Below are 24,997 nucleotides of genomic sequence, written 5' to 3'. Positions count from 1 at the left end.
CATGCAAATGGAAATCAAGAGAGAGAGTTTGTACCAGACAAAATAGAATTTAAAATAAAGACTGCTACAAGAGACAAAGGAGGACACTACACAATGATCAAGGGATCAGTCTAAGACTGATTAATGACTGCACATACAGATGCAACCAACACAGTAGCACCTCAATATATAAGGCAAACACTAACAGCCATGACAGAAGAAATCAGTAGTAACATAGAAATAATGGGAAACTTGAACACCCTACTTACATCAATGGACAGATCATCCACATAGAAAATCAGTAAGAAAATACATGCCTTAAATGACACATTAGGTGAGATGGACTTAATTGAAAATTCCACACAAAAGCAGAAGAATACACATTCTTATCAAGTGCACTCAGAACACCCTCCACAACTGATCACATGCTGCGTCACAAAGCAAGCCTCAATAAATTCAAGAAAATTGAATATCAAGCATATTTTCTGACCACAACACCATGAGGCCAGAACTAAACTACCAAGAAAACCCCACAAACAACACAAACAAGTGGAGACCAAACAATATGCTACTAAACAACCAATGGATCACTGAAGAAATCAAACAGGAAATCAAAAATACCTAGAAACAAATGAAAACAAAACCACAACAATCCAAAATCTATGGGATGCAACAAAAGCAGTTCTAACAGGGAAGTATATAGCGACACAAGCTTACCTCAGCAAACAAGAAAAATCTCAAATAAACAACCTAAACTTACACCCAAAGCAACAAGAGAAAATACAAAAAACAAAAACAGACAAAAAATATATATAAATTTAAAAAAAATAGAAAAGATCAATAAAACTAAAAGCTGGTTCTTTGAAAAAATAAACAAAATTGATGAACCTTTAGCTTGACTCATAAAGAAAACGAGGTAAGGGGCCCCCATCAATAAAATCAAAAGTGAAAAAGGAGAAAACTACAACTGACACCAGAGAAATACAAAGAATCATGTGAGACTATTACAAACAACTATACGCCAACAAAATGGACAACCTGGAAGAAATGGACAAATTCTTAGAAAAACACAACCTTTCAAGACAGAACCACAAAGAAACAGAAAATATAGACAGATCAACCACAAGTAATCAAATTGAATCTGTGATTTGAAAACTTCCAACAAACCAAAGTCCAGGACCAAATGGCTTCACAGGTGGAGTCTATCTAACATTTACAGAAGAAATAATACTTATCCTTCTAAAACTCTTCCCAAAAACTGCAGAGAAAGGAACACTCCAAAACTCTTATGAGGCCAGCAACACCCTGATCCCAAAACCAGACAGAGATATCACAAAAAATAGAAATTACGGGCCAATTATCACCGATGACCAGGGAAGCAAAAATCCTCAGCAAAATAGTAGTAGACCGAATCCAACAGTACAGTAAAAGGATCCCACACCGTGCATGATCAAGTGGAATTCATTCTAGGTGCAAGGATTTTTCAATATCCAAAAATCAGTCAATGTAATGCACCATATTAAGAGACTGCAGGAAAAAACTTATGATTATCACAAGATGCAGAAAAGCATCTGATAAAATCTAACATTTCTGATAATAACTCTCCAGAAAGTGGGCATAGAGGGAACCTACCTCAACATAATAAAGGCCATACATAACAGCGCCAACATCATACTCAAGGGTGAAAAGCTGAAAGCATTGCCTCCAAGATCAGCTACAAGACAAAGATGCCCTCTCTCACCACTTTTATTCAACAGAGTTTTGGAAGTTCTTGTCATAGTAGTCAGAGAAAATAAAGGAAATAATAAGGGCTTCCCTGGTGGCTCAGATGGTAAAGCATCTGCCTGCAATGCGGGAGACCTCGGTTCAACCCCCGGGTCAGGAAGATCCCCTGGAGAAGGAAATCACAACCTACTCCAGTATTCTTGCCTGGAAAATTCCATGGACAGAGGAGCCTGATGGGCTATACAGTCCATGGGGTCGCAAAGAGTAGGACACGACTGAGCGACTTCACTTCCACTTCCAAACTGGAAAAGAAGTAAAACTGTCACTGTTTGTAGATGTGATACTATATGCAGAAAATTCTAAAGGCACTACCATAAAACTACTAGGGCTCATCAATGAATTTGGTAAATTTGAAGGATACAAAATTAACATACAAAAGTCTCTTGCATCTCTATACACTGTCAGTAAAATATCAGACAGAAATTAAGGAAACAACCCCATTTACCACTGCATCAAAAAAAAATAGATTGAAATAAACCTACCTAAAGAGGCAGAAGGCCCATACTCCAAGAACTGTAAGATGCTGATGAAAGAAACTAAAAACCACACACACAAATGAAAAGATATGCCATATTCTTGGACTGGAAGAATCTATGATGTCAAAATTACTATACTACCCAAGGCAGTCTGTTGATTCAATGCAATCCCTAACAAAAATACCAATGGCATTTTTCACAGAACTCGAACAAGTAGCCAAAACAATCTTGAGAAAGAAGAATGGAGCTAGAGGAACCATACTCCCTGGCTTCAGACTATACTAAAGGCTACAGTTATTAAAACAGTATGGTACTGACACAAAAGCAGACATAAGAGTTCAATGGGTCAATTAATTTATGGCACAGGAGGCAAAAACATACAAGAGAAGAAAAGACAGTCTCTTCAATAAGTGGTCCCAGGAAAACTGGATAGCTACATGTAAAAGAATGAAACCAGAATATTCTCTAACACTATACACAAAATAAACTCAAAATGGATTAAAGATCAGATACTATTTGAAACTCCTAGACGAAACATAAGCAGAACACTCTTTGACATAAATTGCAGCAATATTTTTTTGGAATTACTTCAAGATTCTAACAGAAGCAAAGCAAAAATAAACAAAAAAGACCTAATTGAACTAAAAAGCTTTTGCACAGGAACGGAAACCACAACAAAACCAAAGACAACATACAAACTGGGAGAAAATATTTGTAGAGAAGGCAACCAACAAGGCTTAATCCTTACCCAAATACACAAACAGCTTGTACAACTCAATATAAACAAACAAACAAAAAACCCAATCAAATAATGGGCAGAAGTTCTAAATAGACATTTCTCCAAAGAAGACACAGAGATGGCCAACAGGCATATAAAAAGACTCTCATATCATTAATTACTAGAGAAATGCAAATGAAAACTATCATGAAGTATCACCTCACTCAAGTCAAAATGGCTATTATCAAAAAGTCTAAGTTATCAACAATAAATGCTGGAGAAGTTGTGGAGGAAAAGGAACCCTTCTACACTCTTGACAGGAATGTAAATTCGTTCAGCCACTATGGAGAAAAGTATGGACACTCCTTCAAAAACCAAAAATAGAACTACCATATGATTCAGCAATCTTACTTCTCGGGCATATATCCAGAAAAGATGAAAATTCTTATCTCAGAAGGATACAAACACCCCAGTGTTCATAGCAGCACTATTTACAACAGCCAAGATGTAGAAGCAACCTAAATGTCCATCCAGAGAGGAATGGATAAAGATGTGGTACATATATACAATGGAAAATTACTCAGTCCTTCACTGGAAGGACTGATGCTGAAGCTGTAGCTCCAATACTTTGGCCACCTGATACAAAGAGTTGACTCATCGGAAAAGACCCTGATGCTGGGTAAGACTGAAGCAGGAGAAGAAGGGGACAACAGTGGATGTGATGGTTGGATGGCATCACCAACTCAACAGACTTGAGTTTGAGCATGCTCCAGGAGATGCTGAAGGACAGGGAAGCCTAGCATGCTGCAGTCCATGGGGTTGCAAAGACTCAGACACAACTGAGCGACTGAACAACAACAAATTACTTGGCCATAGAAAAGAATGAAATAGTGCCATTTGAAGCAACATGGATGAACCTAGAGATGATCACACTAAGTGAAGCAAGTCAGACAGAGTAAGACAAATACCACATATCACTTGTACGTGGAATCATAAAAATTATACAAATGAACTTATTTACAAAACAGAAATAGACTTGCAGACACAAAAAAGAAATCTATGGTTACCAGAGCAGAAAGGCTGGGAGAGATAAATTGGGAATTGGGGATTAACATACACACAGTACTCTAAATAAAACAGATTACCAACAAGGTCCTACTGTATAGCACAGGAATGATAGTCAATATTTGTAATAACCTATAATGGAAAAGAATCTGAAAAAATGCACACACATACACACATATATATACACACACACAACTAAAAGAAAGTGGCAACTCACTATAGTATCCTTGTCTGGAAAATTCCACGAACAGAGGGGCCTGGTGGGCTACAGTCTGGGCGTTGCAAAGAGACAGAAACAACTCAGTGACTCAACAACATACATAACTGAATCACTCTGCTATACACTTGAAACACTGTATATTGACTACACTTGAATTTTAAGAAGTTAACTAAAAATGTTTTTGAAAAAGTTTTTGGATTAATAAATGTTTTTCTATCCAAGAAAAGGTCTACAACAGATCTTATAAAGACTCAAAAGCATTTATCACACTGACACATTTTAAAATATTTCCACTGTGTGTTAATGAACCAGCCAATTATGAATAAATCTATTAGAATGGACTAATACCCTGAAAAAGAAACATTTCACTTCTTAATAATAAAAGAAAGTTGCTAAGATTATTCAAGATTATGTTTTAATATAAAAAACATAACAGAAGTCTGCAAAAATTTTTAAAGTAACTTGTATTTTTATTTATTTTCCAGTACTCTTGCAACCTTTTATATTACTAACAAAATTGCAATCACAGGAACCAGACACAAAATTTCTGCATTTATTTCAAACAATCATACAGAAAGACCACACTACACAGACATTACTACACTGCAAAACTCAGAGATGACTGAAGTTTAGATAGATAACTTTATTTAGCTGAAGAATGAAAAGATTTTCCACTCTTTGCAATTATAGCTCAAATGTTTTTTACGGCAGATGACATTCAAGTTGGAGATACAAATGATACACTCTGAGGTAAGTAATATAAAACTCAAGTCTAGGAACTAAATAGATTTTCAGTTGCACAGGTTGTTCTTCCAGTTTAAATTTTTTCACAGAAAAAAAAAAATTTCAGGCAAAGAAAACCAAATTCCAGATAAGCATGGTTCACTGTTTTTTATTTTACCTTCATCAAGGCAGGCAAAGTACAGATGCTGTACATTAAACACACACACAAGTCCCTCAAAGCACGTGGATTCCCACAGGCAAAGCATATTTGCTAAGCTCCGCTCCTCTCTGAAGCATGTAACTGCAGCTAAATGTACAAAGAGCCATCCGCTGGTCCCACGTAGCCAACCCCAATGAGCAAGACGTCGATCAGCGTCCATATTCCCAGGCCCCCGAAGCTGAAGAGCTTGCCGAGGCCTTCTCGCCACTGGCCCAGGTAGAAGCGGTCTGCTCCAAACCCACCGAGAGTGATGCTGCAACAGCAAACAGGCCTGAAATGCATCAACAGCCCCCCCAATTGCACCAGCTGGGGCTCAGTGACCATGCTGACTCACATGTGTGAAAGGGCTTCAGATCAGCAGACCCTGGATGAGGACACAGCGATCATCTCACAAATGCACACCACCAAACAATCACAGGCAAGAAGACTGCTCACATGTCAACAATGAACACACATGAGCTGTAATGAAATCTAATCCTTCTCCTTCTCTTTTGAAGAAAATCTAGCTTGCTACGTTTTTAAGTAGCAAAAAACTGGTGCATCTGGGAGGGCAAGGCAGGGCTAGTCTAACACACCAGCAGTGTGGAGGCTGCAGGAGCATCTCAAGGCAGCCAGCCAGCTGGCCACCTCATCAAGTCTGGACCTTTGTCAATCACCCATGTAAAAAAGCTCTGTGTTAGGAAAAAATGAATTTTAAGGTTCCTTCAAATTCTAGCATCTAACAATATTCAGACAACTTCTCATTGCTTTTCTTTTAAAATTTTTATTATGGAAAATTCTAAAACATACACAAGTAAAAAGAAGGCAAACAGCACCCATGTTTATTGTTGTTGTTTAGTCACTCAGTTGGGTCTGACACTTTGCGACCCCATAGACTGTAGCCCACCAGGCTCCTCTGTCCATGGGATTCTCCAGGCAAGAATACTGGAGTGGGTTGCCATTTCCTTCTCCAGGGGATCTTCCCAACCCAGGGATCAAGCCTATATCTCTTGCATTGGCAGGTGGTTTCTTTACCGCTGAGTCACCTGGGAAGTCCACGACCCAGCCTCAATAATTACCACCATGTGCCCACCCTAGTTCATCACACCCTTTCCTTCCCACCCCAACCTGAGAACCATGAAGCAACTGCCAGGCATCATCACATTCAATATTCTGCAAGAAACCATGTTGAGCCCAGAGAAGAACTCTTACTGTTTAAAAGCCAGCTGTGAAACGTGTCATAGTAATTTAAGATGTTCACAATGAGGAGGAGACTGGGTGAGGGATGTACAGAACTCTCTAGCTTTGCTTTTACTTTTCTGTAAATCTAAAATAAATCCAAAATAAAAAGTTTGTTGGGAAGCAGAAAGTCAGGTGTTATTTTCAACATGAACTGCTGTGTCAAAGACGCTGGGCAATCTCACCTTGGCTGTGTCTGACTTTCTGTCGTGGCCCCATCTTTTCACTTTCCAGGGGGACTTCCTGCCAGACAGGACCCTCCACCTTCCTAGCCAGACCCTCAAGCAGTGGTCCCCAGACAGATGCAATACCTGGAGGCGCTAATTACTGTCACCACTGGGGTAGGAAGACTTGTAAACATCACCCAATAAATGGAGTCCAGAGAGGATGCTACACACCCTACTCTCACAGGACACCCCACAACCAAAAATTCTTGGCCCAAACATCGACAACGACAAGGCTGAGAAGCCCTGCCCACATTCCACCATACAGTCCCTGGGTTCTCACCCTAAACTTCCAACAGCAGCTGCACAACTTCTGAATCAGGGACCATTTAGCCAGCAGCCCACCTGACCTTCCCTCCGGTAGGGGTGGGGAGAACTGCTACAATTTTCTTTTCAAACTGCTGAAAAGTTTAACAAATACAAGTATATTTTTATGTAAAAATTAAGTCTATAATTATGCTTGAATAGTGGAATTACAGGTGATTTTCAACATTTATCTTTGTCATTTTTGTTTTTTCTAGTTTTCAATACTGAACATGTAGTATTTTTTTATGATTTAGAAGGAAATTACTGAAAATTAAAGACAGGCACAAGCCTAACTACTTTAAATAGTACGCAGCATATCACTGACTTACAGTATGCTCATAATGGGAAGACAGACTGGTTCTAATGAGCTCCAATAAAGACTCGAGTCACCTCCAGAACGTGCAGGCACCTTGGGAAGAAAGCCAGCAACAGGCCACCAAGCTCCACAAAGATAGCGGTCTGACCACCTCAACAGCCCCCGGCAGCACAGTCCCTGTGGTTTACCCAACACGTGGCAGGGCCTGAGAGAGTAGGAGAGGAGCGCAGAAGAGCCCAGAAGCCACAGCAAACGCCCAGTGGTGTCTCTGCTCACGGGGAACAGGGCTTACCTCAGAGCCAGGGCTGTGGACCACTTGTATCCTCCAGTCCAGTTGCAGTAGAGCATCTTCAGAAAAGTGCGGTTACCTAAGGGAAATACTCCACAATGAAACAAGGGTATAAAAATACTCTGGCACAGAGACTAAATTATAGCTGGTGGTCTTATGATTTATAATCTAAAAAGACAACTCTCTTCACAAAAATAAATGTTCACTACCTTGAATGCTAAACAGAAAGCCCTAACTGTCCACGAGCACAGGCTTGTGAGGAACACAGGTTCATGAGGACCACAGCTTGATGAAGGTGAAACCACCCCACCTGCTGTCAAGGTGTGGATGATGTGGGGGTGAATAAGACAGACAAACCAGGCACCGGGAGGGGAGAAGGCCATGCAGGACCGACACATCTCATGGACGCAGGCCACAGATGGCCCGGGGGTCCTGGGACATCTGACTGTTCAAACTGGAAAAAGTGAGTCTGACTCCACCTCACACCATACACCAAACCAATCCTGGGGAACTAAAGACCTAAATGTGAAAGGCCAAAGTTACAACTTTTAAAAGAAAATACAGGAAATTATCTCTGTGAATCTGGAGCAGGGAAAGGCTTTTTGCAACAAAAAAGGGCTAACTATGACAGATGAAAAAACCAACTAACTAAAATTTAAAGTTGTGTTCAAAAGAGACCAAAAGAAAGTGGGGGAAAAAGTTAAAATCCAGAAGAGGATTTCAGGGCCATCAAAGGTTACTATCCAAAATACAAAAGAATTCATAGAAGTCTGTAAGAAAAAACATAACTTAGGGACGAGTATTGGAGAGGATGTGGATCCTCAGTAACAGCTGTGCACCACTGGCAGGAGTGTGAACAAACACAACCACGTGGAAAAGAACACATGCCAGAGAGTGCATACCAGACACACTCCCTTACACGTGTGACAAGAGACACAGACAAAAGCTTTAAGAGCACCACAATTTGTAAAAAAGAGAAAAAGAAAGAAAAAGGTAAAGAGTCCAAATACATTGGAGAGCAGATAAACTATGATACAATCTTACAATAGGTTATTATAAAGAAGTGAAAAAAGAAAAGGATAAGCTGAAGAATCTTAGAACCATAATGATGAAAAGAAACAAGTCCCAGGAGACCATAAACAGCCTGCTGCTACTTCACACAGTTCTGAGACATGCATTACTGAATAATATACCACACTGTATTCTAGCATATACATGGGACAACTATAAAAAACTTAAAGGAAGGGATTGGGATCATAAGAAACCTCAAAAGGGTGTCACCCCTAAAGAAGAGGCAGCAAACACTCTGGTAGTTTCGATGGTATCACATGCTTTGGCTGTTAACCTGGGGGAGACTCAATCACACATTATGCTTTACACCTTATGCATTTTTATTTTATGAAGTACTACATTTTAAAAGATAAGAGAACTGGCATAACTAAAAGGTGCTGATAAACATTTCTGACTACACAATTGAAACCTAATTCTCAAACTTCTGTGATGGTTCTGCAAGTACGCCTAAAGAAGAGCACTTTGCCCAGAAGCCTCCCTCAGTCAACCTACCCAGGCAGTGGATGTGGTCCCGCACAGTGCAGTTGGCTGCATAGCGCTGCCGAGGGCAGGACACCGCCCTGCAGTTGCTGGAGCTGAAGCACTCATAGTCAGCCTCCGGGAGCTGCCAGCAGAACCTACAGGTCATGTTGAGGACAAAACTCTTCTGGGATTTGAAGTCTGGATCCTACAAAGGACACAGAGCTATTCAGTCCAATCCAGTTTGTCAATATGTCAATAAAACTACATAGTTATAAGACACAAGTATCAAAAACACTTCTATTTATAATCTAGAAGGAAGTAGCAGACAAACAGGTACCAAGCCAATATGTATGCAAAACAAATGTGTATGCCATGATCTAGGATTGTAAGTATATACCCCAAAATATGTACCTAAGAAAAAATACCTAGATAAATGCACATCAAAATATCAAAGGATAAGATTCATCACTGTTACTTTGGCTAAATTTTTAATAATACACATGCATACTTATATAACAAAAAAGAAAGGAAAAGGCACTTTATGAAGCCCAGGGCAGTCACTGCTGTTACACTGCCAGGAGCATCCGAGAGGACCCACCCACAGGCAGCCCCAGAAGACCATCCCCAACTTGGACAGAACCCAGTCAACAGCCAGTGCTATTGTGGCCCTGAGCCTTGAAACAAGTTTTCCATTTCAATTTTAAATTTGTTTTCTGCCTGTAAGAGAACCCCATGTGCTTATTATATGTTGCACATTTGGAAATTACCGGAAAACCGGTCACCTCTCCAGAGAGAAGCACGTCTAACTTTCTTTCATTTTTGCTTCCTGTGATAGTTTTACATACATGGAATTAAACTGAAAACATTTTGTATTCTTTCACCACCACTTAATATTATGCTATAAAACATACTTTTCAAAACTGTATTTAAATGGTAACACAATCACCTCTGGAAGTATCATATTTACTAACTTTTTTTTTTGATTAATGCAAAACCACTTATAAGGGCAGTATTCACGAGTAAGGCACTCCTTGATTTAAGCAATATTACTGTAAATATCTGCCTATTTCTAGTGATGCATCTGTAACATGTTTCTTATCAACTGTTTTTTTTTAACACTGGGCAGTCAGTGTACATGGTACAAACTCGGGGAGACAAGAGGAGAGAAAAGAGGTGGCTGGCCTGGCCCGGCCCTCAGCACTGAGCACAGCTGATCCATGCTGGTCTTCCAGGGATTCTGTTCTATGCATGCGGACGCTTACGTCAGATACGCTTCTTCTTTTTCTAATTTAATGTTCCCACTGATAATTACTTTTCACTTAATTCTGTAGGTATCAGGAAACATCTCTGGAGTTGCCTAGTTCTTCTCAGCAGCTGCAATGTATTTATTTCACTACACAGTGAGCTGCAAAGTGAACTGCTCTTTCTTGGACATTCAGCTTGCTTCCAACATTGCTGGGTGAATGATGCAACTAAGAATATTCTTAGGCATACTTTTGTGTATCAATGTGCAATAAGTAACACCTGTTAGATGAATTCCTAGATATGGAACTGCCAGGTCAAAGCTTACATGCATCTGTACATTTCAGAAAAGAAGAAAGTGAGGTCACTCAGTCGTGTCCAACTCTATGTGACCCCATGGACTGTAGCCTACCAGGCTCCTCCATCTATGGAATTTTCCAGGCAAGAGTACTGGAGGGGGTTGTCATTTCTTTCTCCAGGGGATCTTCCTGACCCAAGGATAGAACCCAGGTCTCCCACATTGCAGGCAGACGCTTTACCTTCTGATAACCAGGGAAGCCCACAGGTTTCAGAGATGAGACAAACTGTCTACCACAGGCTGACTAACCCACCCATCTACTGACAAGACACAGCAATGTTTGTCTCTAACACCTTCAAGAAAAGTGTTATCAAACTCTTTGACTGTTTTGCCAATATGACAGGTTAAAAAAATGCATTAATTTGTATTAAACTATGAGAAAATTAAGCATCCTTCAAATACAAGTTGAAAGTCCACTTGTACTTCCTTTGCTATGAACCATGTGCTCATGCTCTAGCATCATTTTTCTACAGGACTGTCATCTTTTTCTCATGGGCTTTTTGGATGTCTTGATATATTATGAGTATTAGTATATTATTTGTCACATGTGTTAAAACTTTTTCATCATTTGTCATTTATCTCTAGCCTTTATGCTTTTTAAGCTCATGCAGAAACTTCTTATCTTTAGTAGTCAAATGTATAAATTCTTTCTTGTATAACTTCTAAACTTTATTTCATACTTAGAAAATTATTCCCCACTTTGAGATGATAACAAAACTCTCACACTTTCTCTGGTACTTTGAGATTTCATCTTCTCACATAAAGTCTTGCATCTATCTGGAATTTACTGTGGACAAAATAGGGATTCCACTTTTTTTCCATGGGCACCTGGGCACCCTAGCATTCACTAAGTACACTTTCACACCACAAAAAAGTACAGACCCCAACAAGAGCTCACCTGTGGTAAATACCTTTCCCTCTGTGACACAACTGTCATTACTGAGAATCCAGAGCCTACCTAAAGGAATTAAACTTGCCTCACTTACACTAGCAGACTGAGCTCTCCTCCAAGTAACAGACACAAAAAACCAGTTCTGTCAAGCACATCTCCAGCTGATGTGAACTGGCCTGGCAGTTTCCACTACAGCCGGATTTCTGCACTTACTTCTATTTATATAAATTATAAAACAATTTCTTTGACTAGTGTAATCCAGGTGAGATTCCCTTGGCCTGAGTCCCTACAAGTGCACATTAGAACGATGAGAAGAGTTTATTTCCTTCTATTAATCTGAAGTTCAACACAAAGTGAGAGGAGGGGAGGGGTGAATGCAGCAGGTGAGAGGATGAGTACTTGCGTGTACACCTGTGATGGTCTCAAACACCAAGGGAAGAACATGGGGCCGGCCCCAAATCACAGCTGCAGCACTCCTGGGACCCGTAGCTCCTGACAGCCAATTGTTTGACTGTTCTTCGTTTCTGAGAAGAAACAGACCACTAGATGCTCTTGAGATTACTTTCAAAAGCCACCTCTGGCGGCTGGGCACCTGATACTGTACAGGATTTGTGATGACCGGCTGGCTAGTCACGAAGCAGGTGAGATGGAAGCACTTGAGGTGTGAGGGAAAGAGTGCTTCCAGGGCGTGTCTCAGCCAAGGGCTGAGGACGGACCCGGGACAGGATCAGCCAGGAAAAGTCCCTCCCTAAGTTTTGTCATTTCTCTACCTTTGTCATTTCCCCTGTCCTCTGCTATTTTCTGAAAAATGAAACCACCTGTTTTTTTGGAACACCTAAGGGAGGAAAAAACTGAAAACTAAGTTTCACTCAGGAACCAGCTGTGCGAGATGAATGTCCAAGACATGAAGGCAAACAAAGTAGGCTCATTCTGGGAAAAGCGCCCCTCAGCCATCTGGGTTTTCTCATTTTCCACAAGATACCTACTACGTGTCAGACTTACTAAGTATGTGATTTAAAAAGCCGTCAAACAGGTTTTGTTATTAGGTGAGTAGGGAGAAAATTCTATTTAAGATGATGCAACAGACTGATAATCCAAAGGCAGTCATGAAGACTACCCACCAACTAGCTTAGTTTTCCAGCGTTATTTCAAGAGCAACACTGATACACGAAAATGACAAATACTGAAGTTTACCAACACTACATCCAGATGCTGAGGCCACATAAAATCTCATGCCCCCTTGGAGTGAAGCCTCCCTCAGGCCCTCTCCTGATACTGGACTTCAGGAGAAACAGAAAAGCCTGGGTGGGGTGGGGGAGGTGAGAAACTTTCTAATCTAGCCCTCTGCAAACCAGGCTCCAAAGGACAGATGGGGAAAGGTATCTTGTTCAAGTGAGAATCACTGGGTCAATGGAAACCCGCTAAAGAGAACATGACCTAGAATCTATGTTTTCTTGACCACCTCCCACAACAAGGGCTCCACAGAAACACTTTAGGAAAAGATGCTCTAGGTCCATCTCCTGATTAAACAGGAGACAGATGAATAAATCTCAGAGCTGGTCCTGGCAAGGCCAAGAGTAGATACTGTTTTGTTATTCATTTCTACTCTCTGTCTCGCCCAGATGCCGGGACTACAACGAAGTGTGCAGTAATTTACCTGGTCCAACCATTCAAGAATGCACATATGTGAATCTCCCTGACCTGGTCACACTCACCAGGTGTAGGGCTGCCTCCAGGAACCGAGCTCTGAAGCAGGTGTCCTGAGAGCTGTCAACATATCAGCGACAGGCTGCAGCGTGACAGCTCTAACAAGGTCATTGCTGATGCACAACAGTGGGTGCCCTTGAGCCTGTTCTACGCCCTACTTGTTTTAAGCAGTCTGACAGTTCCTTCAGTTTAGTCTGATGTCAGAAAATTGCTATCTGAACCCTTACACCAAACCTTGCTGGGAGACGGAAGTTTCATCTGATAAAGTGGACTTCAATCCTCAAATCTTACTTTTAAAATGTAAAGCACTTTCTCAATTTTCCCCATGTTCACGTCTAAACTCTATTTATAACTCAAGCTTTACAGTGACTTTGTTAAGAATTCATAAGTTGCAGTACTTACAACACAGGTAACAGAAGGTTTGACTGTGCAGTCAAAAGTAACAGGCTTCCCATAGACACAGGAGAAATTGGTCTTGCAATCTATACAGTCTGCGGGAAGTCTGCTACACAGGCCATTGCTCGGACACTTCATCACATAAGGTGGGATATCGGTACTTTCTGCAAGGGATGAGAGAGAAGCTTATTCTCTTAGAATACGGATTAGAATAACAGATGAAAGCAATTTTCCAAGATTAAGGAACACAATCATGAGCATAACACACATATATGGTGCCAGTAATAAACCAGGACTGCAAAAAGTTTACTGTTACAAGATGAAAAAACAAAGGCTTATAGATGGTAAAGTTTGTTCAAGATCACAGAGGGTGGGTAGAACTGCAATCAGAATCCAAATTTCTCCGTTTCCAATCCACTGTGCTTTTCACTTGAATTCACCAATTTTTAAGTGACGCCACTGACCCTCTAACAGAATCAGTACAACAAGGAACCACCCCCAGAAGATACACTGTCATTGTTACACACTGGTACTTCCACAAGCCACAATCTGCAAGGAGTATGCAGTTTTACACTACCAAAGTACAAACAGTTCTTTATATTAGCAACTTATTCAGTGGGTTACAGCTCTTTTTTTCCAGTCAGACTACCCAGGAGTATAATATATTACTATGAGTTAAGAGACGACCAAAACTGTAAACACTTTTCTTAGGAAGGAAGAAAAGCTCTCAAAACGTCTGAAAGAGTCAAAAATTCTTATGCTTTCTCTGTAAAATAATCTATGTTTTAAACTCAAGTATGCTGATGTCTTCTAGCAGACTTTAATAGAAGGAATAATATATGGCTACTAATTTCAGTTCACTGAAATAACAGAACTAACTCTACAGGGATGAAACTACAGAGAACAAGGTTTCGTTCAGCAAAGCACACTGACACTCATTTAAAACTGGTCCTACTTAAAGTCACTATTAAGTGGGCAATGATGCAAAATATCAGAGTACATCATGCAAAATGCCACGCTGGATGAAGCACAAGCTGGAATCAAGATTGCAGGGAGAACTATCTATAACCTCAGATATGCAGATGACACCACTCCTATGACAGAAAGCAAAGAGGAACTAAAGAGCCTCTTATTGAAAGTGAAAGAGGAGAGTGAAAAAGCTGGCTTAAAACTCAACATTCAAAAATCGAAGGTCATGGCATCTGGGTCACTTCACGGCAAATAGATGGGGAAACAATAGAAACAGTGAGAGACTTTATTTGGGGGGGAGGGCTCCAAAATCACTACAGATGGTGACTGCAGCCATGAAATTAAAAGACGCTCCTTGGAGGAAAAGCTATGACCAACCTACACAGCAAATTAAAAAGCAGAGACATTACTTTGCCAACAAAGGTCCATCTAGTCAAAGCTATGGTTTTTGCAGTAGTCATGTACGGATGTGAGAGTTGGATTATAAAGAAAGCTGAGCACTGAAGAATTGTTGCTTTTGAACTGTGGTGCTGAATAAGACTCTTGAGAGTCCCTTGGACTGCAAGGAGATCCAACCAGTCAATCCTAAAGGAAATCAATGTTTAATATTCATTGGAAGGACTGATGCTGAAGCTGAAGCTCCAATACTTTGGCCACCTGATGTGAAGAACTGACTCATTAGAAAAGTCCCTGATGCTGGGAAAGATTGAAGGCAGGAGGAGAAGGGAACGACAGAGGATGAGATGGTAGGATGGCATCACCAACTTGATGGATATGAGTTTGAGCAAGCTCTGAGAGTTGGTGATGGACAGAAGAAGCCTGGCGTGCTGCAGTCCATGGGGTCACAAAGAGTTGGACACGACTGAGCGACTGAACTGAACTGATGCAAAATATCGCTTTTTCCTTTATTGTTTTGTTCCTATTACTACTGAGGCTGGAGGATGGACACTTTGAATCACAAAACCAAAATGTCTCTGAAGCCTGAAAGGTTAGTAATTTGCTCCAGCTTCCAGCGGCATCACCAGACTTAAAGCCAAGTCTCATCCAGTCCCTCTGGGATTTCCCGACCCTCCCCCCCTCCCCTCCCAGCTCCATTTCACACAGCCCTGGGGGCGCCTTTTAATACCCAACATCAGGATCAGGGTTCAAGAGGCACAAGAAATTTTCTGAAGAGAAAGGAACATTGGTTGAAGGTAATCTTGATGGGTGAGGTGAAAAAATACTACAAATAAAAAGATGGGAATAAGAGCCTGGGACTGGAAAGAGATGAGGCCGGAATGTAGAAAGGTATTGAAATACCGAGACTGTCTACAGAAATGGTCTGTGCCTCTGTCTTTAGTTCACATAACCTAAAATGCAATTAATAAAATGTTCAAATATGGAAAGTGAAACTCGCTCAGTCGTGTCTGACTCTTTCGCGACCCCACGGACTGTAGCCAGCCAGGCTCCTCTGCCCACGGGATTCTCCAGGCAAGAATACTGGTGTGGGTTGCCATTCCCTTCTCCAGAGAATCTTACTGACCCAAGGACTGATCCCGGGTCTCCTGCATTGCAGGCAGACTCTTTACCATCTGAGCCACCAGGGAAATGATTTCATATTCTGCAGAAAATGTTCGCCAAAAAGAGAGAGACCACTAGATATAAACACACACATTTACGAGCACGGAAAACGCCCGGTACCTGCCGCCCTGGGAGCCGCAGTGAAGGTCCGTGTGGGGCCCGGGTCCTTGATGGCCTGCGGCAGCGGCTGCGAGGGCTCCTCGCTGAAGGACCCTGCGACCGGAGAGACGGAGACCTCAGGCGGTGCGGCTGCGCTCCAGGCTTCAGCAGCCTGGGCAAACCTGGCGGCCTGATCGCCCACAAACTGAAGGGGAAACCCAACGAGATCGACACTCGTCCCGGTCTGCGAGCACCTGGGACCAAGCGTGGGGCCGGGACACAGCTCCACGCCCCGGGCCCTCCCAGTTCCAGGCTCTCGGCTTCGGGTCCCTGAGCAAGCCGAGGGGCGGCGGCAAACCGCGCCGGACTCGGCCGCAGCAACCCGCGCCCTCCTCCCGCACTCTGCCTCCGCCTGCGGTCCCGGGGCCCCCAGCCCTTAACTCACCGCCGCCTGACAGGATGTAGAACTGTGAGAGGAACAGCACCACACGACACAGTCGGCAAAGAGCCCGCAGCTGAACCACCGGAGCCGCCATCTTGCCGGCGCGCTCACTTCCGGCCGCGCGGGAACGCGCGAGGGGCGGGGCGCCGGCGCGCGCCGAGGGGGCGAGTCCGGACAGGGCCACAGCGCCGGCGCAGGCGCGGTAGCCCTGCCACGGTTCCCCGCGCTCCGCCGGCTAAGGCTGACGGGTACCCGGGTGCCGCCTGCCCCTGGAATAAGAGGCTCACCTTTCTCCCTTGTGGCTCAGCTGGTAAAGAATCTGCCCACAATGCAGGAGACCTGGGTTCGATCCCTGAGTTAGGAAGATGTCCCGGAGAAGGGAAAGGCTACCCACTCCAGTATTCTGGCCTGGAGAATTCCATGGACTGTATTGTCCGTGGGGTCGCAAAGAGTCGAACACGACTGAGCGACTTTTACTTCACTTTCTCCCTCCTGAGGGATTGAGGGCAAAGGTGGACAAGTTTGGGAAGTTGGCCACTGTTTACCTGTGACTGGATCTGTACGTTTAGAGACAAAAACTACTGTGCGCTCGGCACCGTGCAGAGATCTGACGAATTTACGGTTCGTCCGACTGAAAAGCTGCTTGTGTACAGATGCGGCCCAGACTGCTCGGGAAGGACTCGAGGTGTGCCCGGGGGACCCGAGGCCCCACTCCGCGCCACCCGGGGCTCGGCCAGCGTCCCGCCCCGAAGTCTAGCCAGTCCCTAGAGACGCTCCTTGAGGACAGAGAGAGGCCGACTGCCCCGTGGCGCGGGTTTCAGGCCCCCAGGCCGTCCGGAGGAGGCCCGGCTCGGGGAAGGGAGTTACTCGCAGGCCGCGGCGACCCACACTTGTTCCTGCTGCAGCATCCTTCGTCCTGGGCCGCGCATAGACCTCCCGCTTCGCGCCCACCCTCCACCAGACCGTCCGGGTGGGTAGTCCTCTCACACCCCTTCCCTCACTAGTACATTTGGTGAATAAAGAAATCTATCGAATAGTTCTTGGCTTCAATAAAAGTTGGCTTTAAAAGTTACATTACACAACCTGCAGCTTCTAGCATCGCACAGTTGTGACCCTTGAACCACCTCGGGGAGAGGGGTACAGGGGGAAACCCACATAAAACTTAGAGCAGGCCCTCCAAGTTCAGTTCTTCCACCTGTCGCGGGTAGGATCCTGTACACTCTAGTATTTACTATTGAAAAAAAATGTGTTAGTTGCTCAGTCGTGTCCGACTCTTTGCGATCCCACGAACAGTGGCTGCCAGGCCCCTCTGTCCATAGGATTTCCCAAGCAAGAATACTGGAGCGGGTTGCCAATCCCTTCTCCAAGGCATCTTCCCAACCCAGGGATCCAACACACCTCTCCTGCGTCCCAGGTGGGTTCTTTACCGCTGAGCCACCAGGGAAGCCTACTATTCAAAAAAACCCACAGGAATATGGACCCATACAATTCAATTTGTTGTCATTCACGGTCGACTATTCTATCCACCACCTCTTCAGGAAGCTAAATGACCAGTGTGTACAGAAAAGAGCAGGTTTTAAATCTATTTCGAATTCCAGAGCACATAGCAAATAAAGACTGATGGAATGCAAGCTAAATTCACTATTGACACAAAGCCGTTTTAATATGGTTCTAGGAAGCAAGGTATCCTCTCAGTTAAAATCAGAAAGCCATTTGAGTCTATAAGTCAGTGGAACGTGATCCCGTCAAAAGAGCAATTTAATTGTAGGGGAGCAAATTATTTTGGTAAAAACCCATAGGTGTAACCCTGGAAGCACTATGTAATACATTTTGAATTTTTTTTCCTAAAGATAAGTAAGGTTCAACTGTCATTTAGAAGCATTAAAATGGCAACTCATCCTATAGTGGAAACTACAAAAGATTACACAACACTGAATTTCTTTGAGTTTAGGATCCTTTGTTAGTAATCCAATATTTAGTACTAGCTTCTATTGTGATTGTAGGTTAGCTAAAACAAATTGACTCTGATTTTGAAAATAAAGTTTCAGTGTGAACTTTAGTAAAACTTCAGTTAAAAAAATACCTGAGACATAATGTTACTAGAAAATAAGATTTTCCCCCATTCAAAAAGCTTTGCAGACTTTTGAGATTTATCCTTTGAAAAATCACAGTTCTTAACAGTAACATCTCATATTGTTTATTTCCTAGTATTTCTCTCTTTTGATGAACATTTTCCCATTTAAGTTTCTCAAGACATTTAGGAAATTTAAAATTTCCCACCCTTGTTCTTTGTCTGTAGACACATGAGTGAATCAGATTTTGTGGGTATCAACCACTCAGTTCCTGACTCGCTTCTCACTGTGCCCAGCAGCAGAGCTGACCATGGGTTCCAAGTTCTTAGAGGTACTAATAGTAATTAGGGAAAATGCAAGCTTGGGGGTCAAAATGAGGTTACACAGACTGCGCACAGGGAAAGGACGTCAGAATTCTTCTTCAGCATTCAGGGTACGTGACTGCTTGAGATTCTTCAATTTATCAATGGCGGAAGTTACTGAGATCTCCCCATGAATTTTGTTGTCTCTTGTTCGAACATTTACAGCATTATTTGTTTCTTCCTTTTCTCCAACCACTGTAGAAAACAAAGGGAAATAAATCTATTTTAAATCAATGGTTTACTAAATATTAAGTCAGCAGTCACATGGCCTGTGTCCCATCGAGTTTCCTTCTTAGCATGAATCACCAAATACCAATCTAATGTCCATGGGTCATCCACTGAGAGTAAGTTTCTGGAACAAGGAATGACTTCTAATCCCACTGGTCTATTGTCCATTTTAGAGAACACCTGTGGTGTTTGTGGGGTACCAATAGGAGCAGAAAGCTCCTACAGACTCCCCAACTCCACCTGGCACACTTGATGAATCAGGGTGGGCACCAGACACAGGTCAACCAGCTGACAGAATGTTCTAGAATATAAGTAAAAGGTCTGTTCTCACAACCCATACTGTGAGATGATGCAGAATTCTTCAGTCATGTGTCTTGCCACCTGGAAAGAAGACACTGGCCATCAAGGAGGGTGGAATAAAGTAGATCAAAGAAGCATAAAGAACCAGAGCAAAAGGGAACAGAAATGGGGAGAAATGGTCCTGGTCAGGGTGAAGTTCCTTCCTGTCCCAGTTACTTCTCTAATGGTTTGGCTATTGAATTCTACCTTCCGTGGCATGACACACTCTGACTCCCAATACATTTCATCATGTCTAAGATAATGTGAAATCTCTGTCACCACAAGAAGTCTGACTGAACCATCACCAATACCCATTATAAACACTTTTGATGACAAACTGCCCACAGGACCACCCCCTGCATATTTATTTTGCCTTCGACAGAAACTTTCAACTTAACAGGAGATAACAACATTGTGCCCACAGGCATGTCAATATCCGTCTCCCTTGGTTTTAAATTACTCTTACAGTCAAAATTTTAGATTCAACATCTAATTGCTCCTGTTCTTCAAGGACATTTTATTTTTTCACTTAATTCTTTTCTTTTGATCATCTTAAATTTGGAACTTTCCCTACTCATTACTTGAATCCTAAAGAGTTCTAATAAACCAAAAAAGCAAAGGATATTATTTCAGGCCTGTCACATGGCTGAAACATGAGGAGTATAATTCTACTGATAAGATCATTTATATAGTTTTTCCACTGTTGGTTTGAGATATTAATTATTGCTAGTAATACTACACCACAGGATGCACATGAAATTTCCTGTCTTCTTCCAGAAAATTACAGAGTATCTAGCCAGGAACACCACAGGCTTTTCTTTGTGTTTAAGTATTCATAATCAAGCAGTTATACCATATTCTTTCTTTTCTGGTAAGGGTTTTTTGGGGGGGGAATTAAAGTGGAAAAAACAAGCATTTGGGAAAATATATATAAATTTAGATTACCAAAAATAAAATTATACTGAGCCAGCTGTGCATTTCGTATTTTGTTATTTAGTGTACAACCACGATCTAAGTCAACATCAGCCATGAATCCTTCCTCAAAGAAGTCACTGGATATCTACAAGACAACGAGACACTTTCATTAGTACTCTGTGTAGGGTAGGGTAGTATGGTAGCCAGCCTCCAAAATGAGCCCCAGCATCCCCTCCACCCAGTATTCACACCCTGGTGTGTCTCTTCCACCTGGTCCCAGGTTGGTCCATTTGACCACAGTGAAGAGTGAGTGATGTCGCATAAGTTCTAAGATGAGCTTAAAGGGCTGAGACCACTTCCTTAGCTGGGACCTTTAAGCTCCCAAGGGCTGTGGCCTCACCAGGCGCCCGGGTCAGAGCCCACCAGCCATGATGGCTCAGATCCTGCCCCACAGAAACTGTGAGATAATACATGCCTGTTTCTTTGCTCTGAAGTGCCAAGTTACACAGCAACAGATAAGTATTCTTCCCTAACAGAGCCACAAGGAAAAGAATAACTATGAGATGTTTTAAAACACCAATTTCTCAAAAACAAGATATAAAGTATCTCTTATACAGCTACATAGACTCGTCTCAGGTGTTACTGAAAACATGGGATGGTAAATACATGTATTAGTTATGCAATGTTTTAAGGCGTGAATAACATTCCAAGTCAATGACATTCACTGACCACATGCCAAGATTATGCACTTTAAACATCTCTGATGTTACCTGAAGTGCGTATTTTTCACAAGTTGGCCCCACAGGGATGACCATCACCTGACGAGGAGACAGCCAGAAAGGCCTGAAAAAGGTAAGTAATATGTATGTTTCAAAATGACCTTTTATTACAAGATTAAAAACTAACTGAAGACTTTTTTTTAAAAATAAGACTTCACATGAGAGCAGGTTCAGAAGAGAGAGGTGTAAGTCAAGCAAACTATATGGAAAAACAGTTGAGGAGACAAAAGGGGAGACGGGGCCTTCTGATTGGAAGAGGAGGGGAAGACAGGCTGGTAGCCAGGTGAAAGAGCTAAACATCACTAGCAATCTGACCCAGCAACTGCTCTCCTGAGCATCCACCCCAGGGAAGTAGAAACGTGTTTGCATGAATGTGTTTAGCCCTGCACGCTAAAGTTTACAGCAGTGTTCCATATCAGAGCACCAAATGCCCCAGTGCCCTTCAGCGAGTGAGTGCTCAACTGTCACCACATACAAACACACTGACAGAAGTGATAGGGGGCCGAGGACTAGGGCTCGAGACACCTCGGACAGATCCCAAGGCAATTCCATCCAAGGAGTGGAAAAGCCAGTCTCGACAGCTGTGTGCTGAGATTCCAAGCCTGTAAGACTCTGGAAATGACAGAATTATGAAGGTGGAGACCAGATTAGTGGCTGCTAGGGATAGGGACAGAGTAGAGCAGGAGGTGTGTGGGGTCCTTGCAAGTAACGGACCTGTCCTATTCCCTGACCAGCGGGTACACAAATTCACTCATGTGCACAAGTGTGAGGTCTGAACGAGGCTGGTAAATGTATCAGAGTCACTTCCTGGTCATTCTGTATGTAGTTCTACAGAATGTCACCACTGGGGAGACTGGTAACAGGTGTGCTAGGCCTCTGTGTATATGATTCTAGTTATTTTCAGAATGAAAATGTTTTTCAACATGGAAAGGTGGGGATAAGCAATGTTTGATGTGAGAAATGGCTGCTTTTTTCTTCATCACATGAATTTAGTTTGAAAGTGTAGGGAAATGCATGGAGATTATTGTGGATGGCATTCTGTGAATGCATGTTTTTATATACTTATTCTTAAATTACAAACCAAAATAATACATGCGATGAATGTAATTATAAACATGATGAAACAGAGAAATACAGTAAATGCTTCCTTCTGAGCTCTGCCCTCACCCCAGACCCAGTCACCAGCCCTAGAAAACCGCACTCTACACACTTCTACTTCCATCTCGGGGCGTCTTCTGCCATCACTCAGCAGGTGTCCAAAGGCCTGCAGCGTAAACTGTGGAGGGTGTGCACAGCAGCTCCATGGGGAAGTGCGCCACCCCATCTCCAGATCCCCTAGCTCTCCTGCTCTTGTGAAAGACCCACCATCTCTCACTGTGCTAACTACTTACAATGGAATCAACTGGAAAGAAATACAAACAAGTTAACTCACGCTTAGGAGGCACACACATTCATATCTATGCCTGTACCTGTAATGGCTTGGATACCCTGTGACACCTCAGTATGTTTCTCTAAGATCACAAATAAAATCTCGGAGACAGACGCAGACTCAGGCAATACCATCCTTATGGACCGTTTTAAGTGATCAAATCTACATTTTCCAGCCTAATTATCTCTAAATCTGACCTTGCAGCCAAAGCAATAACTAGAGCCCACACATCAGTATAACTCATACCTCTAGCCATTCTTCCCTGGGGGCACAGAGGGTGACCAGATGAACCACTCAATGCTGCCCTCAGGGAGTTCACCTGCCCCTCCATCCCCAGATGGGGCTGCCTCTGCAGACAGCCTCTGGCTTTGGGGGCCACATGTGACCCAGGTCCACGTATCTCCTCCCAAGTCAGTGGTCACAGGGCTGTGAGTGGAAGAAAGGAGAGCAGGACAGCCAGCGGTGGGGGGTGGGGCGGGGGATGGGGGCATGCCCTGGAGTACGGCCCACATGTGTTCCAGAAACCAGATCTTTGAAGGTTAGACACACATGTGAAAAGGCTACTCTCTCATTTCACCAAGTTCCCAAAAAGGTAAATGACAGGGTTATGCCACCCTGCCTTTGTTTTCTTTGTTTTGTTTCCTAGTCTGGCAGATGCCACAAGAATTTTTTATTTGCTGTTTGGACACTTGCTAATTATAAGGCAGGAGCCATCATTTTTTTCATATTAATTTCATCTTTAGACATGACTTTAAAGAACAGGAAACATGTAGCTTTCCCACATCACTCACCATTTTCCCCCATAGTTTTCCAAGAGAATGGCTATCATTCTTTCCACTGACCCCAAAATGGCTTGGTGAATGATCACAGGGTTCTTCTTATCATCCCCATCCTTACTGAAAAATGAAAATTACACATGTAATGTTCTCTTCAGACTCAGGAATAACTTTACCTTCTTACCTTTTATTTAAAAGTTATTTTTCCAAACTAGGTAAAACAAAAGATTCCTCATGAATTATCTTTAAACATAAATGTGCCATGCATTAATTAGAAATAAAGGTTTTTTCTTTCAAATTATAGTATCTTTAATAAACCAAAGGGAAATGAAATACATCATCTAGGAAAAAGCAAGGTAATATTAGATCACTATTTCGATCACAAGTCCACTGATTATTCTAAACTACCAGCTTTAATCTAAGTTACCAGTTCACCCATACCAACAGGCAATCTAACAAATCACATTTTAAAATTAACGTTATTTTGAACTATGACTTACTCTACCAGTAATTTGTTGGACAATTATCAAAGACATTGAAAAAATAAAATGTGTTTCTGTATTCTGTTAGAATACATTGGTATTCTATTAATTTGGGTTAATGGTATGACCACTGTGACTGGCAAAAAATTTACCAACCTTGTATAATTAGTATAACATAGTCATTAGTTATTAGAGAATATTGAGAACATATACAAAACTAGAGAGCATTGTATAATGAACTCACATATAACCCTTTTTCAGCATCGGCAAACATCAGCTCACAATCCACCTTGTTTGGTCCAAACGTACCCACTCTGGACACCATCCACTGTAAACACACTGCCGTCCCACCCTGTAAATGCTATGCCCTTACATTACATTTCAAAATGCTCCTGGTCTAATTCCCTATACAGACCTGAAACCTTCATGACCTGTTCCTTATATTGGAGGATTCTCTCCCCTCTTTCAAAAAAGATGTAAAAAGCAAACTATGACTGTTAACTCTAAAGAAGTAACTCACTCCAAGATCTGTGCACACTCTTCCCAGGAAGATAAATGTCTTCACAATGCTTACAAAGTTTTTGGAGGAATTTTTATCTATAGGGTTTTATATCTATAGGGTTTTTTATCTATAGGTTTTATAGTAGCTAGTTACTACTAAAACTCATGTACACACAAGCAAACAAAAACAGAGAGTCATTCACTGAACTCACTTCAGGTGAGTTTTCACTGGATCTCATCCCTGCCAGTCACCTCTGCTAAGGGTCATGGCAGACTGACTGCAGGCCACGTCCTCTGTCAGAGCCAAGAGGAGTTTCTGGGTGGGGTGGGGGCCCGGGTGAGTCCTGCTCAGATACGTGAAGAAATGATTCACTCCA

General features: G+C 42.4%; 2 protein-coding genes across 8 annotated transcripts in view; both read right to left on the bottom strand.

Annotated features, from left to right (window-relative positions):
• Positions 1 to 4,692: 4,692 nt before the first annotated feature.
• Positions 4,693 to 16,851, bottom strand: TM2D3 (TM2 domain containing 3). 6 transcript variants are annotated; one of them, XM_065906645.1, is made up of 7 exons: positions 16,741 to 16,849; positions 16,317 to 16,409; positions 13,674 to 13,831; positions 9,103 to 9,277; positions 7,543 to 7,618; positions 7,264 to 7,343; positions 5,934 to 6,492 (listed from the first exon to the last, which is right to left on the bottom strand). In XM_065906645.1, the coding sequence occupies exons 1-6, from the start codon at positions 16,829 to 16,831 to the stop codon at positions 7,295 to 7,297; spliced, it is 642 nt and encodes a 213-aa protein (XP_065762717.1). In that variant the 5' UTR covers positions 16,832 to 16,849; the 3' UTR covers positions 5,934 to 6,492; positions 7,264 to 7,294. The 6 variants fall into 6 exon arrangements, with proteins under 6 accessions (XP_065762713.1, XP_065762714.1, XP_065762715.1 ...); XM_065906641.1 differs by lacking the exons at positions 5,934 to 6,492; positions 7,264 to 7,343 and adding an exon at positions 4,693 to 5,457; XM_065906642.1 differs by lacking the exons at positions 5,934 to 6,492; positions 7,264 to 7,343 and adding an exon at positions 4,693 to 5,439.
• Positions 16,852 to 18,410: 1,559 nt separating this feature from the next.
• Positions 18,411 to 24,997, bottom strand: part of TARS3 (threonyl-tRNA synthetase 3) — a 43,671-nt gene continuing 37,084 nt past the window's right edge. The window contains exons 16-19 of one of the 2 annotated variants that reach the window (XM_065906213.1): positions 23,653 to 23,757; positions 21,424 to 21,496; positions 20,684 to 20,798; positions 18,411 to 19,366 (exon numbers count right to left, since the gene is read on the bottom strand). In XM_065906213.1, coding sequence (XP_065762285.1) covers positions 19,218 to 19,366; positions 20,684 to 20,798; positions 21,424 to 21,496; positions 23,653 to 23,757 — 442 coding nt within the window. In that variant the 3' untranslated portion in view covers positions 18,411 to 19,217. The remainder of the gene's footprint in view (positions 19,367 to 20,683; positions 20,799 to 21,423; positions 21,497 to 23,652; positions 23,758 to 24,997) is intronic. The other variant, XM_065906214.1, reaches the window with a different exon arrangement.

Source organism: Muntiacus reevesi, chromosome 15 (genome assembly GCF_963930625.1).
Source record: "Muntiacus reevesi chromosome 15, mMunRee1.1, whole genome shotgun sequence".
Classification (NCBI taxonomy): Eukaryota; Metazoa; Chordata; class Mammalia; order Artiodactyla; family Cervidae; genus Muntiacus; species Muntiacus reevesi.
The sequence above is the reverse complement of the archived record's forward strand: the minus strand, read 5'-3'. Positions and strand labels throughout refer to the sequence as shown.